The sequence below is a fragment of the Zootoca vivipara genome, chromosome 3 (assembly GCF_963506605.1).
Source record: "Zootoca vivipara chromosome 3, rZooViv1.1, whole genome shotgun sequence".
Taxonomy (NCBI): domain Eukaryota; kingdom Metazoa; phylum Chordata; class Lepidosauria; order Squamata; family Lacertidae; genus Zootoca; species Zootoca vivipara.
In genome coordinates this window covers 51,904,854-51,918,681 of record NC_083278.1, presented here as the reverse complement: position 1 = coordinate 51,918,681, position 13,828 = coordinate 51,904,854, and the positions used below count along the sequence as shown (strand labels likewise).

The window sequence follows — 13,828 nt, the reverse complement described above, 5'->3', positions numbered from 1 at the left end:
TCATTGGTTGTAAATGGCACTGATAAATAACTGCACAGAAACTCCCTCAGCCACTTCCCACCATTGTTTTGTCTAGGCACACTTTGGGAAATCCCAGACCTCTGAAATTTTGCTCTGATGCTATTGTGAATTATTGTGATTGCACTACTATTTGACCAATCATGCAGACTGCTGCACCAGCAACTGTAACATGTTGGAATTTTCAGACGTCGTATGTAATACGTGGTTTCCCCCCCAGCTTTGTCAATAGCTAGTTATTCTGTTCCCAAGGGTTGGATGAATTAGGCTTGAAGGCCTTTTGGGGAAAGTCAATATTCTTATGCTCAGTTTCTGCAGTGTTCCTTAGTTTCTCTTGAGCCGGCATACCACACATGTACAAGTTTGTCAGAATATTGGGCAACATGCAGTGTCCAGATTTTTGCGGTTATATAGTCTCTGCTAATTCCCCTTCCATTTTATGTTGACCTCAGACCTGCAGACCTACTTAATTAAGCTGAGTTTGATTAATTTGATGAGCCTGTAAATGAAGTTGTTTGCATTATTGTGGTTGGAACACTTCATTTTACATTTCAGAATTCCTTTTTGCTCAATGATAGCTCAAGAGCAAGTTGCACATTAGTGTAGTTAGTTGCAACTGAAAACTTAATTGCTCAAAGTGATGTGTTGAGAATGAGCACTGACCCCGATTAACCTTACCTAATTTTAATAAAGAACATATGAAGAGCCTGCTGGATCAGGCCAATGTTCCATCCAGTCCAGCATCCTGTTCTTACAGTGGCCAACCAAATGTGTGTGGGAAGCAAAACATGAGCACAAGAGCACTCTCCTCTTGTCTATGCAATGCATCTGTGTGATAAATGCATATTAGAATACATTCTGTGTGACTGCTGGGCAACTCTGGAATTCCTCCCCCCCTTCCCTCAATCTGAGCTCTGGGCCTCTTATTTTTCTGGGCCATATAGTCTTGAGGAAAAAGAACTTCATCCTTTGGGGTGAATTTCTTTTTAAAACGAATTTTCACTGGGGAAAATGAACTCCAACAGGCACTTTAAAAATCCTGTGAATGAGGATTTTACTTTCAACAAGTAAACACATTTATTTAAACAAATGCAATGAAACATGTGTTTTAATAGTAAACTATTACAATTTAAAGAAACTTGGCTTTTAAATTTTTTTCAAATGTCCAGAGCTGCAAAAGAATTGTTTTACAAAATCCTGTTCAGCGCCAAATCTATGGAACAGGCTGTCTGCCTCTAGTTGAAAGAAAGTGAACAACGGCAAGCCAGGGATTACAATAGGCTGCACTGATTTTTTCGTGGGAATTGCTCTCTGGTAAGTATGTACAGGGCTGCAGCCTAAGTTGGTTAGTTTTAAAGGTGCAAACAAGGGACCCCCATACATTTGCAGCCCCATGGGAAATAATAATTCCCTTTCCACGACTTGGAATGTGGAATTAGGCAGAGGGGTATTAAGTGCCCTAAGGCCTGGGAGACCCAAGGATGGAATTCGGTGCAACACTTCCATTCATCCATCTGTGCAAACATTCCAGTTTTCCAGAGGGAAAGACATTTCCCATGTACTGTTCTGGGGGGTTGCTAGACCCCCAGTGCCAAATTTGGGGGAGGGTGGGGAAGCCTTATGCAAGTGGAAATCCTTGTGCTGGGCTTTGCTGACTTTGGTGAGGTGACTCCTGCCCCAGGATTAAATTTACCATAAAACTCGTGGTGAGACCTGGGGCCAATCATTGTTGCTTAGATTTGCCTACCTCACAACATGGTTGTGAGGATAACCTGGAGAAATGAAGAGCCTTGAGCTGCTTGTAGTAAAAAGGGGAATTTAATATAATAGAGCAGATCTTCAGCCTTATGAAGCCCTGAATCTCCATCAAGTAACAGGTCTAATTAAGCCACAGACATTAAGCAGCAAACAAAGCTTGTTGGAAGGAAGAGCAAAATATCTCTAGCATGCTGGTTTTCGTTTTGAACCTTTCCCCATTTCTCATGTAGCTTTGAATTCCAGGAAATTCAAAGCCTGTGTCTATTTTTAACAAATGTCAGAAGGTGGCAGCAAATGCTTCAGATTTCCTTCTTGGAAAACTCTACGAAAAAGTGTGTTAAGTCCTTGAGTGGGATCCAAAGTACTTCGCAGTCTTAGCTTCTCACAGTGCTTATGTAATATATTTTCAACCTGCCTTTCATCACAAGCGATCCGGGGCATGGTACGCTAATGTAATTTGAAAAGAACATCCATCATAATATAAAACAAGAACAGATAAGGCACATAACTACAGCAACCCGTTAAAATTACCTGGTAACGACAGCTAGCATCCTACAAAAGCCTGAGGGGGGGGGAGCACCATGTTTTCAGCTGGCCCTGAAAGACAAAAGGAGAAGGTGCCAATCAGAGCTCAGAGGGGAGAGCATTCCATAAGGAGGGAGCCAATCCAGAGAAGACCGTCTCTGAAGTCACCACAGAATAGATCCCACTTGGCAACAGGATGCTAAGCAGGGCCTCCCAGCAGCGAAAAAAAGATAGCCTTGAAAAGCAGACCTGTTGGAGAGGCGCTGATGCAGCAGAACAACAAACAAACATAAGGGTCCAACAACCAGAAGTGAGCGTTAGAAATCTCAATTTGCCGGTGGAAGTACGAGACTGGCTGCGTACGTACCATACATTTAAAGCATATGGCTCCCCACACACCCCTGGGAGCTGTAGTTTGTTACGGGTGCTGGAAATGGTAGTTCTTTGAGGGGAGAAACACAGCTCCTAGAATTCTTTCAGACATCTTTTAAAAACCTTACTGGTGCATTTTGTTGCCACCAAGTTTTTCTCGTTATGTTCTTGTACCTTTAACTGATTACAGTAGCATTGTGTTTTGATGCTGTGTACCATCCTGCTGTAATGTCTGCGGAAGTGGGGTATATAGTAAAAACATTGGCTGCTGCATCTACTTCCTTTGTTATCCAAGGCTAGAGATTGCTTTGGAAGCATGCGTAGCTGTGTCTGTTCTGGGATATATCAAAACAGGCGTGAGACAATCCTATCTGCTTTCCTGTGACCTCATTTGGGCTTCAAAATAAGCTATGGAAGGCAAGTGGTTCAATAACCACTGTAATGCTGATTGAATAGTGTTTTTGTTGTTGTTGCTTGCTGGGCTTTGGTGTAGAGGAAGGGTTTTGAATACAATAAATACCACAGCTACGTGGCTGACTGTTTGTCCCATTGAAGTAAGAGCTGCACTGCCATAAATCAAAATTATTCAGTCTAACTAGATTGTAACTTTAGGTTGAAAATACTTCTTTACTATTCTTTGTCATATTACAATGAGTGTAATAGTGACAGATTTATAAAACTTTCAATGTTTTTTGCAATATGTGATGGATTTAGCACTACTGTGCATAAATCTCCCTATCTTTCTGAATGGCCAGATAGGAGACCTGAGTATTAAGCAGAATAATTGTCTACAATAAAATGAAAATTATCAAGTTTTCATTTCTGTTCTTCCTATGTTTCTCAGCTCAGTATGGCGTTTACATGTGCTACACTTAGTTTACAGTATCTCTTCAATTCACACTTCACAAAACTGACAATGGGAACAGATGGTGTCACTTAAGGATAAACAGCTTAGCCATAAATGAGAAAAGCTGTCTTAAAGAAGATCTGCTTATGATATTTGCTGGTGTCTTCTTTCTTACATTTCGGCTACCAGCAGGAATGGAGAGCACAAACATTTGTTCGTAACCTTCACGTGTCTGAATGGAAAATGACAAATCCCTAATCGGTTTACATAAAATGGTGCACAATATTTATCAAAAAAGACCAATAAAACCAGCAGCATTCTAAAACAAGGAGATATATGTTGCCTGATTCTACACTGCTGTCACTTTAGTGCCATCTGAAAAAATGAGACTCTCACTGACTACAGAATCATAATTCAGAAATCATTTATGAGTTTCTTGAAATGTTCCTGGACTGCACTAGTTTTGTCACTGTAAGGTTTTGCATGAAGTTTTACAGTTCTAGGATAGTTTATCTGAAAGTTTGCCTGATGTGGTGTGATGTTGCTGCCCACCCACACGATACCTTATTTTCCTTTTTTTAAAAAATAACAGGGAGCTTGAATAATGCACATCTTTCAAGCACACACAATTTCTCTGAAGACAGAGGGTTGTCACTTCTGAAAGCTGCTGCAGGCTTATGAATTCTGGCTCTTGGCAAGACTCGGTTCCCAAACTCAGAGGAAACCAATCTGGGAAACTGTTGGCAAAGTGATCACACAATAGTCAGCAGGACTGTAATCCAAAGGTCACCCAGACCCCCCCCCAATATTATCCTGCTGCCTCCTACATTTGCTTGCGAGCACAGATAAGGTGGTAGAGAGCAAATGCTTTTATAAAGATGCAGTGCATTCTGCCGTTAGTGAGCAGTTGAGAGATATGAATATATAATTCCTCTGTGAAAGAATGAGCAGGCATGAGACACACTGCAGCTTCTGTATGTGGTGTTGTCCTGCAGATCTTGTTTCAAGTTAGAAAACACAAGCTTTAGCAGGATAGGAAAATGAGTGGTGTCTAAGCTATTCTAAACTATAAAACAGTAGGTGACATGGCTGCATCCAGAACTTTGGCATCTCCACCCCACCCCATCACAACTCAAACTTATCTGATTTCTTTTCTTGTCCTTGCAGAACTTGCAAGCAAATGCTCATGAATTTGCCTTGTAGAGCCTTCAGGAGCTGTGGGTAGTGATCATTGGTTTTCAACTGAGAGCCTGTTTGGTGGCGGCGGCAGGTCCATTTGGGCGAATGGCCAACTTCGCCTGCCTTCATACTTGCAACCAGTTACCCTGGTTGATCTCAGCAGGGAGGATGGTGGAAGCCATGCTAAAGTGTAGCGCTGCCCTTTATAGGTTCCTTTTCAGAGTACAGCTGCATTTTGCTGAGACTGTCCATAAAAATTGGAATGTGAACCATCAGGTCATTACATTTAGATCAATAAACAAACTCTCTGTAGCTAATTATGTTTGGTCATTACTGCCCTGGATCAGATTCCACCCAAAGATTGAGGGGAAAGCTATGTGTGCTATTATACTCACAAATGCCTCGTTGCTACATGAACTCTCAAGTGTGAGCCAAACACCAACACACTTTAAGACCAGATAATACTGTAAGCTCCTCTTAAACACCTTACAGACATAGTGGTAGATTAATTAAAAATCAAAAATGAAGATGAGCAAATCTGGATGAATCTAAATAATAATTATTATGTATTTGTGAGGTGTAGTCCTGTCTTCCTTCAAATAACTTTTGTACGGCCTGAGCCCTCTTGTGGAAACCAGAGACATACAGAATTCATTTAAGAGGAAAGCAAACTGCTATCGTTCCCTATTTGCAAAACAATGGAGCAATGCATTAAATGAGTGAAGACTTAGAAGCATTTGGTGGCGGTGTTTAAAATCGAAGCTTTTTACAAACTCCTGGGTTTTGATAATGAGTCTCTGTCAGGGAAGAAGACAGGGGATGGATAAATAAATAAATAAATAAATACATACATACATAGATACTAATACGAATAACTCCACACATGGTTAGGAGTCTCACCACAACCTCTAATGCCTGCTCTCAGCCAAGCTGTTTTGGCTGCAGTCTTCTCTTATCTGCCTCCCTAGCTTTGCTTTGACTAGGACTCTGCCAAGGCCAGCTGTACCAGAAACCCTGCTATTGCAATACCAGGATTTGCACTCAGTAGAAGGAGTGATCTTATCAAGAGAGCTGAAAGCCTTGGCATTACATTTTATTTGAAAGCCTGGCTCCCAGAAAACACATGGTTCCTCGACTGCACAGGAAGGAAGTCAGGGGCCACAATGTAAATGAAAAAGCAAATGCTTTCCATGTACAAGGTTCTAGATTCAATCCTTGACCTATCCACTTAGGGGGGCTGCTTCACCCTAGCAGAGTATTTCTCCCAGCAGAGAAGTGTACTGCTGTAGGGGAAGAAAAATATGCAAAAGGGATAGGAATACCATAATGTGTGAAAATTATGCAAGGGTCTGTTCCATCAGCTGTACACTTGGCAGCTTTGTAGGAAAGATATGCATGAACTGGTCCCTAGAGAATCTTGGACAACAGAGCTAGGAAAGACAGGAAGGGGCCAGGTGAGGGATGGGGGAACCTGAGGGCTACCTGCTGTCCTTAGCAACCTTCCATGGGTTGCATACCAGTAGTGGGCAGGGCCAGAGGAAAAAGGGGGCGAGGCAGCAGACAGAACTCTTAATTTTGTCCAGTGGGCTACACACATCTCTCCATCCCCCATCTAAGCAAGAATGAAGCATCATCAGAGCTCAAGGACTCATTCCAGCCAGGTGAAAGCACGGGAAAAGGGCACAGAGCAAGGTATGTGGCTTGGGAAGTGGGTGGTGGCCTGGGGAAAGTCCTGAGAACCAGTTGGGGAAGTCAGTATAACAGTATAGCAGAGATCCTTACAGCTATTCCAGTTCATTTTTCCTGCCTTTTTTTTAAATAAAGAAACCCTTAAGACAAAGTCACAAAAAACCTTTTTAACACAAAGCTGCCACAAGGAGCCTGTGAACAATGCATTTGAAATATCTAAGCATCTGCGAGTAAACTAGCAAAAGATATTTCCAAATGCAACTTGCAGAGCCCTTTTTTAATGAGATGGCAGACCCAAAGCAAACTACTACTGCTAGGCTTAGGTTGTGTGTGCTACTATAATATCCACAGTATGTGGTGGGGCTTACTGCAGAGTGGGCAGTATATGTACTGCTAGCCTAGAAATTCTTCAGAAGATGCTATTATGAAACTAGAGGGGAGTTTGAAAAATTACTTCTAGAAACCTACTGGCTGCCTGATCTCAACTATGCCGTTTTTGTATTAGCAATTTATGGTGGAGAAGAGGTGCATATTTAGGGCTGTGGCAGAGACTGAGCTCTGTGTTCTAGTCCTGGTATTTTCCCTTGTCCTAATCTGGGGCTAAAGAATGGACCATTTACAGGCACAGTTAAATCCATGAAACAGAAGAGCCCGCTATTTCTCAGTGGTAATTGACTAGCATCACTTCTCATCACAATACCATGCACCATCCCTCATTTTTTCAAAAAATTATTTTGCCCAGAACAAGTACGGATTTATCCACACAGTTAAAACTGTTCAAAGCAGGGGGTTCTGCAGCATGACCCGAGGAAATTAGCTTTTAAATTTAATTAGCTCCCACTTCTGTGTAACATGCCAGAACTAGTTAGCACAACTACCAACAGGAAAACAACCCAACGCCGTGCTTTGTTTTGTTAGGACACTGTCCCACCTTGTCTAGAAATCAGTGCAGCGACCTGTTCTTCTCACTGACAGCCCCCAGCCCACACAGGACAAAACGGACTAAAAGTTTAAGTTATTTTTATTAAATTAAAAATGTATGTACACATTGCACAATGTTAGAGTGTAGCACCAATATCACAGCTGCAGAGAATCGACTGCCTGAAGACTTTACCACAAAGGCAGCAACAAACAACTTTCACTCCTCAGCCAAGAGCAAATTTTGTTTTGCTCTGAATCTAATCCAGTGCTTTAAACATTAGGGCAGTGAGTTTCCGCTGGTCCTTAAGGTTACAGGAGAGCAGTCATTGCAGTCTGATTTACTGGTTTTAGGCAGTATCTGGGTGTCGAATAGCCCTCATCTGTCAATAAACTGGTTTGGGGCTTCTGATAGCCAGTATTGTAGTCAAGTGTGGGCAAGGCTTTCATTTTTGGCTTATCATACTCCTTCTGACTTTGCGGTGTTTGATAATCTTCACTCCCCGTTTCAGTCTGGCACAAGGCAGTGAAAGTGCCTGTGGAAAGGGGACATTTATGTGCAGCAGCAGCAGTAGGAATGTTATAGCAGCTCTCTGAAGGAAAAGTGTTTTCTCTTCCTACGTGTCGCTCTATAATAGGAGTGGCGTATTCAGGCTCGTGGTTGGTCAAAGGCAGTGCATAATCATGCCGATTTGCTCTCTGTGGGCAATGGTAATGGTTCCCAGTCTCGGTGCTACCTTTTTTCTCATTCTCTGTATCCATGGGTCTGAAAGTGGATCCCTTTCGGGTTACTGTCCCAGTTCCTATCATGAGAGGCTGTTGATAATCTAGATGGGAAACAGAAAGAAGCACATCAGAATCTCAGATCACACCAAATACTGGATGCCACTTTAATTTGTGCTGAGCAATCTGCTATATTATTTGCCTTCTCCCAGAAAGAAACTGTTATTGTGCCTATAGGAGACAGTTATTTTTTCTGTTCTCCCTGAGTCATCTGACCAAGTCACATTACTCCCCTACTGCAGCAAAGAAAATTAAAGCAAGTACTTTGAATCAAATGTTGGTGGACTGTCAAGGCAATTAATTACCTTGAATAAGCTAAAATTAAGCACATTTCCAGGATGCTACACAGATGTATTTTAACTTCAAGACAATAACAAATAGGAAGTATACTGGCTCATGTTTTATGTTTGTGTCAACGGGCATTTTAAATTCATTATTTGCAATGGTCTATGGCTACAAGCAATAAATATTTATAAGGATCGTAAGATTTTCCTTGGAGTACTCCTGCCCCCGTGCACAAATTTTATTAGAGACCATTTGGTTTCCCCCTGCCTTCCCGCCACAAGATCAAACCATCCTTCTCGCTCTACCGACAAACCCAGCCTTCAGTCTATCAAAGGTCAAAAACAGTTATTGATTATACAAGCTTACATGAGCCATGTGCAACAGAAAGAAAAAAATGTGCACTCTAATGTTAGAGTTACTAAGTAATAAAACATGCACACAATTGTCAAATTTATCCACCATCCTATCTAAAAAGATGGTACCACAAGTTACAGCTAAACTCAGAAAAGCTACTAGTCATGATAGCTATATTCTGTCCCCACTGTTAGAGGCAGTATGCCTCTGGATAGCCATTGCTAGGAATCATAGACAGTCAGGCAAAGTCCTCATGTCCAGCTTGCAGGTTTTGCAAAGGCATCTGATTGGCCGCTGTGAGAATGGGATGCTGGGCTAGAGGGGCCTGACTGAGCAATCACTTCTTAACATTTTTTATATCGCACATGGGTAACCTGATGAGGAAGAATGTTGGAATGCCAAAGGCATTACTCTACAGGTATCTGGAAGAAGCATGCTAACAGGTTTATGTGAACACACTGTCAGGGCAATAATAGAAATATGATAAATAAAAAATGGTAAAAGTTCTATTCTGCCAAAGAACAGCCAAGTTCTCCTTACGGATGTGCAAACTATTCTCTACGTTTCTTACGTGCTACATAGGGATTGTTTTCAGAAGACAGTGAAGTTACCTGCCATCTCTCTTGTGACGAGATCTAGCTTTTGTGGCGTATCCTTTTCATTATTATAACTGATGGTGAATTCAGTAGACTGATGTCTGACAAAGGGTTGTTTGATTTGTTTCCAGAAACCTAGAAGTTCAAGTCCTAATAATGTTAAAAAATCTCAAATGTGATCCAATATAAAACATTGCATGCACAAAAAATTAAACTAAGTTTCTAATTGATTCAGAGTGTGTTTTGGAAAGGGTGACTTGTAATAGACTTACAGGCATCCTCAAACTTCGGCCCTCCAGATGTTTTGGACTACAATTCCCAACATCCCTGACCACTGGTCCTGTTAGATAGGGATTGTGGGAGTTATAGGTCAAAACATCTGGAGGGCCGCAGTTTGGAGATGCCTGGGTTAGAAGAACCTTCCATTAGCAGAGATCAGTCCATCTATGCAGACCACATAGGGCTGAATCCTGACAACTATCTTCCCTTCCATCCTGCAGCTGCTTGTGTTCCTCACAAGTCACCCTTGAGAGTTGGAATGAAGGGAGATATTGGGGGTGAGAGCTGCAGTGTGTGTGTGTGTGTGTGTGTGTGTGTGTGTGTGTGTGTGTGTGAAAAAAATCAGCAGAAGCTCATCTAGTATGGTCACACAAGGGACTCTCAGATCCCAGCAATTTATCATCAGGACGTTCTCTTGGAGTCATGAACACACTTAATTTTAAATCAGCTGCTTTGCTGATCATTTTTGGATCTCCCTCCCCAACAACCCATCTCAACAGCAGTGCACTGTTGAATTTCAACCGTGGGCCCGCAAGGGAGAAGGGAACAAGAGTGTGATATCAAAAAACAATGATCCAAAACTTCTAATGAAAATGGTTCCACAAAACCCTTTTCCTATTAAGTTATCCCCTGGTAGAGATTGACGTGGATAATGGATGTGTGAACCAAGCCATCCAGATTAAGCCACAGCAATTCCAAGGATCAGGAAGTAATAAGCACAGGAAACTGGCGCTAGCTGCTGTCAATGACTGCTCCAGTTCCACCCATCCATTACATATATTAAAAGTTCTTGTGCTATTTGCGTGTAAGAACTTTAAGGGGAATTAGTCCCACCGCACACAAAGATATTGTTACAACTATATAAACATTTTCCCCTCTCATTATTGTCAGATGATGACCAAAATCATGATTTTTACTACCTACCTGGTTTTCCAGTCTTGTATGAGCCATAAGCACCTCCTTTCTTTCCTCTCCTACAATGAAGAACAGCAACAATAGCACTTGGATTGAGTCAGTTCCATTGACCCAGTGACTATCAACTCCTATTGACTGGCTCGGCTAGATTTTCAGGAACTGATCTTCCCCAACTTTGCTACTAGAGGCACCGGGTGTCCCGTGGAGCTGGAGACCTGGGTCTTTATGCTGAACCCTGGATCTACTGCCTCTTTTGAAAACTTAAGAAAATGCTTACAGGGTAGCTAGGCACAATGCAAAGCAGAATACTGGTGAGACCCACCCACCCACCATTCTGATTTGCTGAATGAGTTGGGCAAGGAGGTGTGTGTGTGAGTGAGAGAGAGAGAGAGCGTGGGGCGGGGCAGACAGGTAGACAGACACATATGATAATGGACAAGGCTTCTTTCAGTTTCCATATATACTTAAGTAGAAATTCCTGCCAGGTAGGGCAGAGAGACCAACCCACATAAAATAGAATGATGGCAAGAGCCAGAGTAAATTCATTCCCCTTTGAAAATCAGACTAAATTTGTATAATGTAAATATGCATTAATGTAGGCATATTTGTTTCATGGGCTTGTGCTCCAAATCTTTCTAATTACTCGGTAATGCCCCTGACAGGTGCCATCGGAATCTACAGACTGTGCCTAAAATTACTAGCGAAACATTATTTTTCTGGTGGCCAACTACAAAGACCAACCATACTACGATTTCATTCCTAAGTAAGGATGTTTAGAAATGCAGGCTTAAATGGATTGCAAGTTGTATTTAAGCACTTAAAGCAATGAGCTACTGATCCAAAAACACCCTAATAGTGGATTGCTTTCCTTTGGGGTGCAACTACAAGACAGTCTCGTAGTTCTTCATTGTTTTATAACAAACAACAACAACAACAACAACAACAACAACAACAACAACAACAACAATTTATTTATACCCTGCCCATCTGGCTGGGTTTCCCCAGCCACTCTGGGCAGCTTCCAACAGAAAAATAAAACACAGTGATCTATTAAACATTAAAAGCCTCCCTAAACAGGGCTGCCTTCAGATGTCTTCTAAAAGTCTGGTAGTTGTTTTTCTCTTTGACATCTGATGGGAGGGCGTTCCACAGGGCGGGCGCCACTACCAAGAAGGCCCTCTGTCTAGTTCCCTGCAACTTGGCTTCTCACAATGAGGGAACCGCCAGAAGGCCCTCAGTGCTGGACCTCAGGGTCTGGGCAGAACGATGGAGGTGGAGACGCTCCTTCAAGTATACTGGACCGAGGCCGTTTAGGGCTTTAAAGGTCAGCACCAACACTTTGAACTGTGCTCGGAAACGTACTGGGAGCCAATGTTTAGATTTAAATGGTGGGATTGGACTTTGCAGCTGGTTACTGGAAAGAGTGACAGAGAGAAACAGAGAGGAAGAAAGTGCACTGCCCACGAGCCTTTTGCATAGGTCATCTCTTTCCCGATCAGAAAAGCCCTCAGGTGAGGAATGAATCATTGTGGAAATCTTTCTGCTGTTTTTCATGGAACTTCCTATTTTAGCTCGCTTGTCTATAAAAGGCTGGAAGACTCCTTCCGGGAAGACAGCCACCCTTTCCCATTCCCTGCAATTCATGGGGACATCAGCTGGGAGAAGGAGCTCACTGGACGAGCAGGAGCACAATGGGGAGCTGCCGAGGGGACTTGAGGAAGCCCAGGCGACAGAATTTGTAATGCCGGTGATTAAGCTCGGGATTTCGTATTAGTAATGCAAATGCAGTTATAGATTTAGGTCATAGCATTTTCCCTCTTCTGCTGTAAAACCACAGAAGGGAATCATCAGGTGTATTCCTGTTATCGTAGCTGGTAAATCTGCCAGTTACTCTTTAACCTACTAAACAGCTAAGGAAAAGGCTGTTATGTGTCCAAAAACCACCACAAGAATTTTTATGCTTTTCAACTCTGAAGAGGGAAAAGTGAGAGTTACATACTTTCGTACAACAGCACAGATACCAATTCCAGATATCAGGAACAGCAAAAGCACCGCTACTACTGGAACGATTATAGTAGTAAGCTTCAGTCCTTAAAAATAAATGAAGATAAAAAGTTACAATATACTGAAAACCCAGCTGATAAACTAACTTGAGGGCTAGACTACATACCGTGTTTCTCCAAAAATAAGACACCGTCTTATATTTATTTTTCCTTAAAAAAAAACACGGCTTATTTTCAGGGGATGTCTTATTTATTTATTTTATTAAGTATGGTACAGTTTAACCTACTATGGCTTATTTTCGGGGTATGGCTTATTTTCGGAGAAACACGGCATGCAGAGCACAAGACACTGTTTCTGGTCATTTGGCCCCCATAAAGTAATAACCATGTAGCAAAGACAGGAATGTGCTCTGCCAACCTCACCCCCAATGAATCACATTTTGTTCCCAGGCATTTGAAAACTGGGATTCAAAAAGGTAGTTTAGAAATAGGTTTGCATTATCGCTTCTGCAAAGTTGTCACAGTCTGTGGTAGGAGTTGTGCTAAGACTTTCACCCTCTATTAAGGTTAGGGAAGGTGTTTCCTACCTAAGCTGTCTTCTTCTGAGGGTATGGGCTCTGTGATGGTTCTGTCTTCTTTTCTAACCGAGACACCTGTGCTTTGACTTGGTCTCTGCCAGAGCGGATGTGTAAGGGAGCTGTTAACTGCAAGACAAAAGGTGGAACTAAGTGAACCTCAACACATTTGAAGGGCATTCAGATCCTGCTGCCAATCAAACATCTCTCCCCCCCCCCCCTGAATGGTAAAACGGCTTACCTTGGTTTATGCGGCAACCAATAAGCTCCACCTTCAGAGCTATTCTTTTGTTCCAGCTCTGTGGAATAATTCTCACGTAGCGGGCTACTATGGGGGGAATGAAATTATTTCGGACTATGTCTCCATGATTAGAGTTGGCTTTGAATACCTGCGGTTTGAAAGGAAAATGAACCACATTATTTGGTTTAAAGCCAATGAGCAACAACTCCTCCCCTGAAAATCACAGAGGATAAAAATCAACGACAGCCTGTGCTGATTCGCTGGGGGATGGCGGGGAAAGACCGCCACCCTCCACTTACTCGTGCCTGTTTCCTCTCCTCAACGCAGCATTAATCAATGCCACTCTTTAACTGTTTCTAAAACTGCATTCCTGCAACAAGTCCTCCTCGCACTTCATAAAGAGTGGAATGGCCGTGTGCAAAAGAATACCCTTCTCCCCTGCACAGTGTCCCTCCAAGTGTGCAGGTACCCCATGCCCTGTCTGTTGTGGG

The 13,828-nt window shown here is 42.4% G+C and overlaps 1 protein-coding gene across 4 annotated transcripts in view; it reads right to left on the bottom strand.

Moving 5' to 3' along the window:
• Positions 1-5,579: 5,579 nt before the first annotated feature.
• DCBLD1 (discoidin, CUB and LCCL domain containing 1) overlaps positions 5,580-13,828 on the bottom strand; it is a 31,224-nt gene continuing 22,975 nt past the window's right edge. For 2 of the 4 annotated variants that reach the window (XM_060272648.1, XM_060272649.1), the window contains exons 10-15: positions 13,338-13,485; positions 13,109-13,225; positions 12,518-12,608; positions 10,528-10,577; positions 9,340-9,474; positions 5,580-8,133 (exon numbers count right to left, since the gene is read on the bottom strand). In XM_060272648.1, the coding sequence (XP_060128631.1) occupies positions 7,619-8,133; positions 9,340-9,474; positions 10,528-10,577; positions 12,518-12,608; positions 13,109-13,225; positions 13,338-13,485 (1,056 nt within the window). In that variant the 3' untranslated portion in view covers positions 5,580-7,618. The remainder of the gene's footprint in view (positions 8,134-9,339; positions 9,475-10,527; positions 10,578-12,517; positions 12,609-13,108; positions 13,226-13,337; positions 13,486-13,828) is intronic. The other 2 variants (XM_035109163.2, XM_035109165.2) reach the window with 2 other exon arrangements.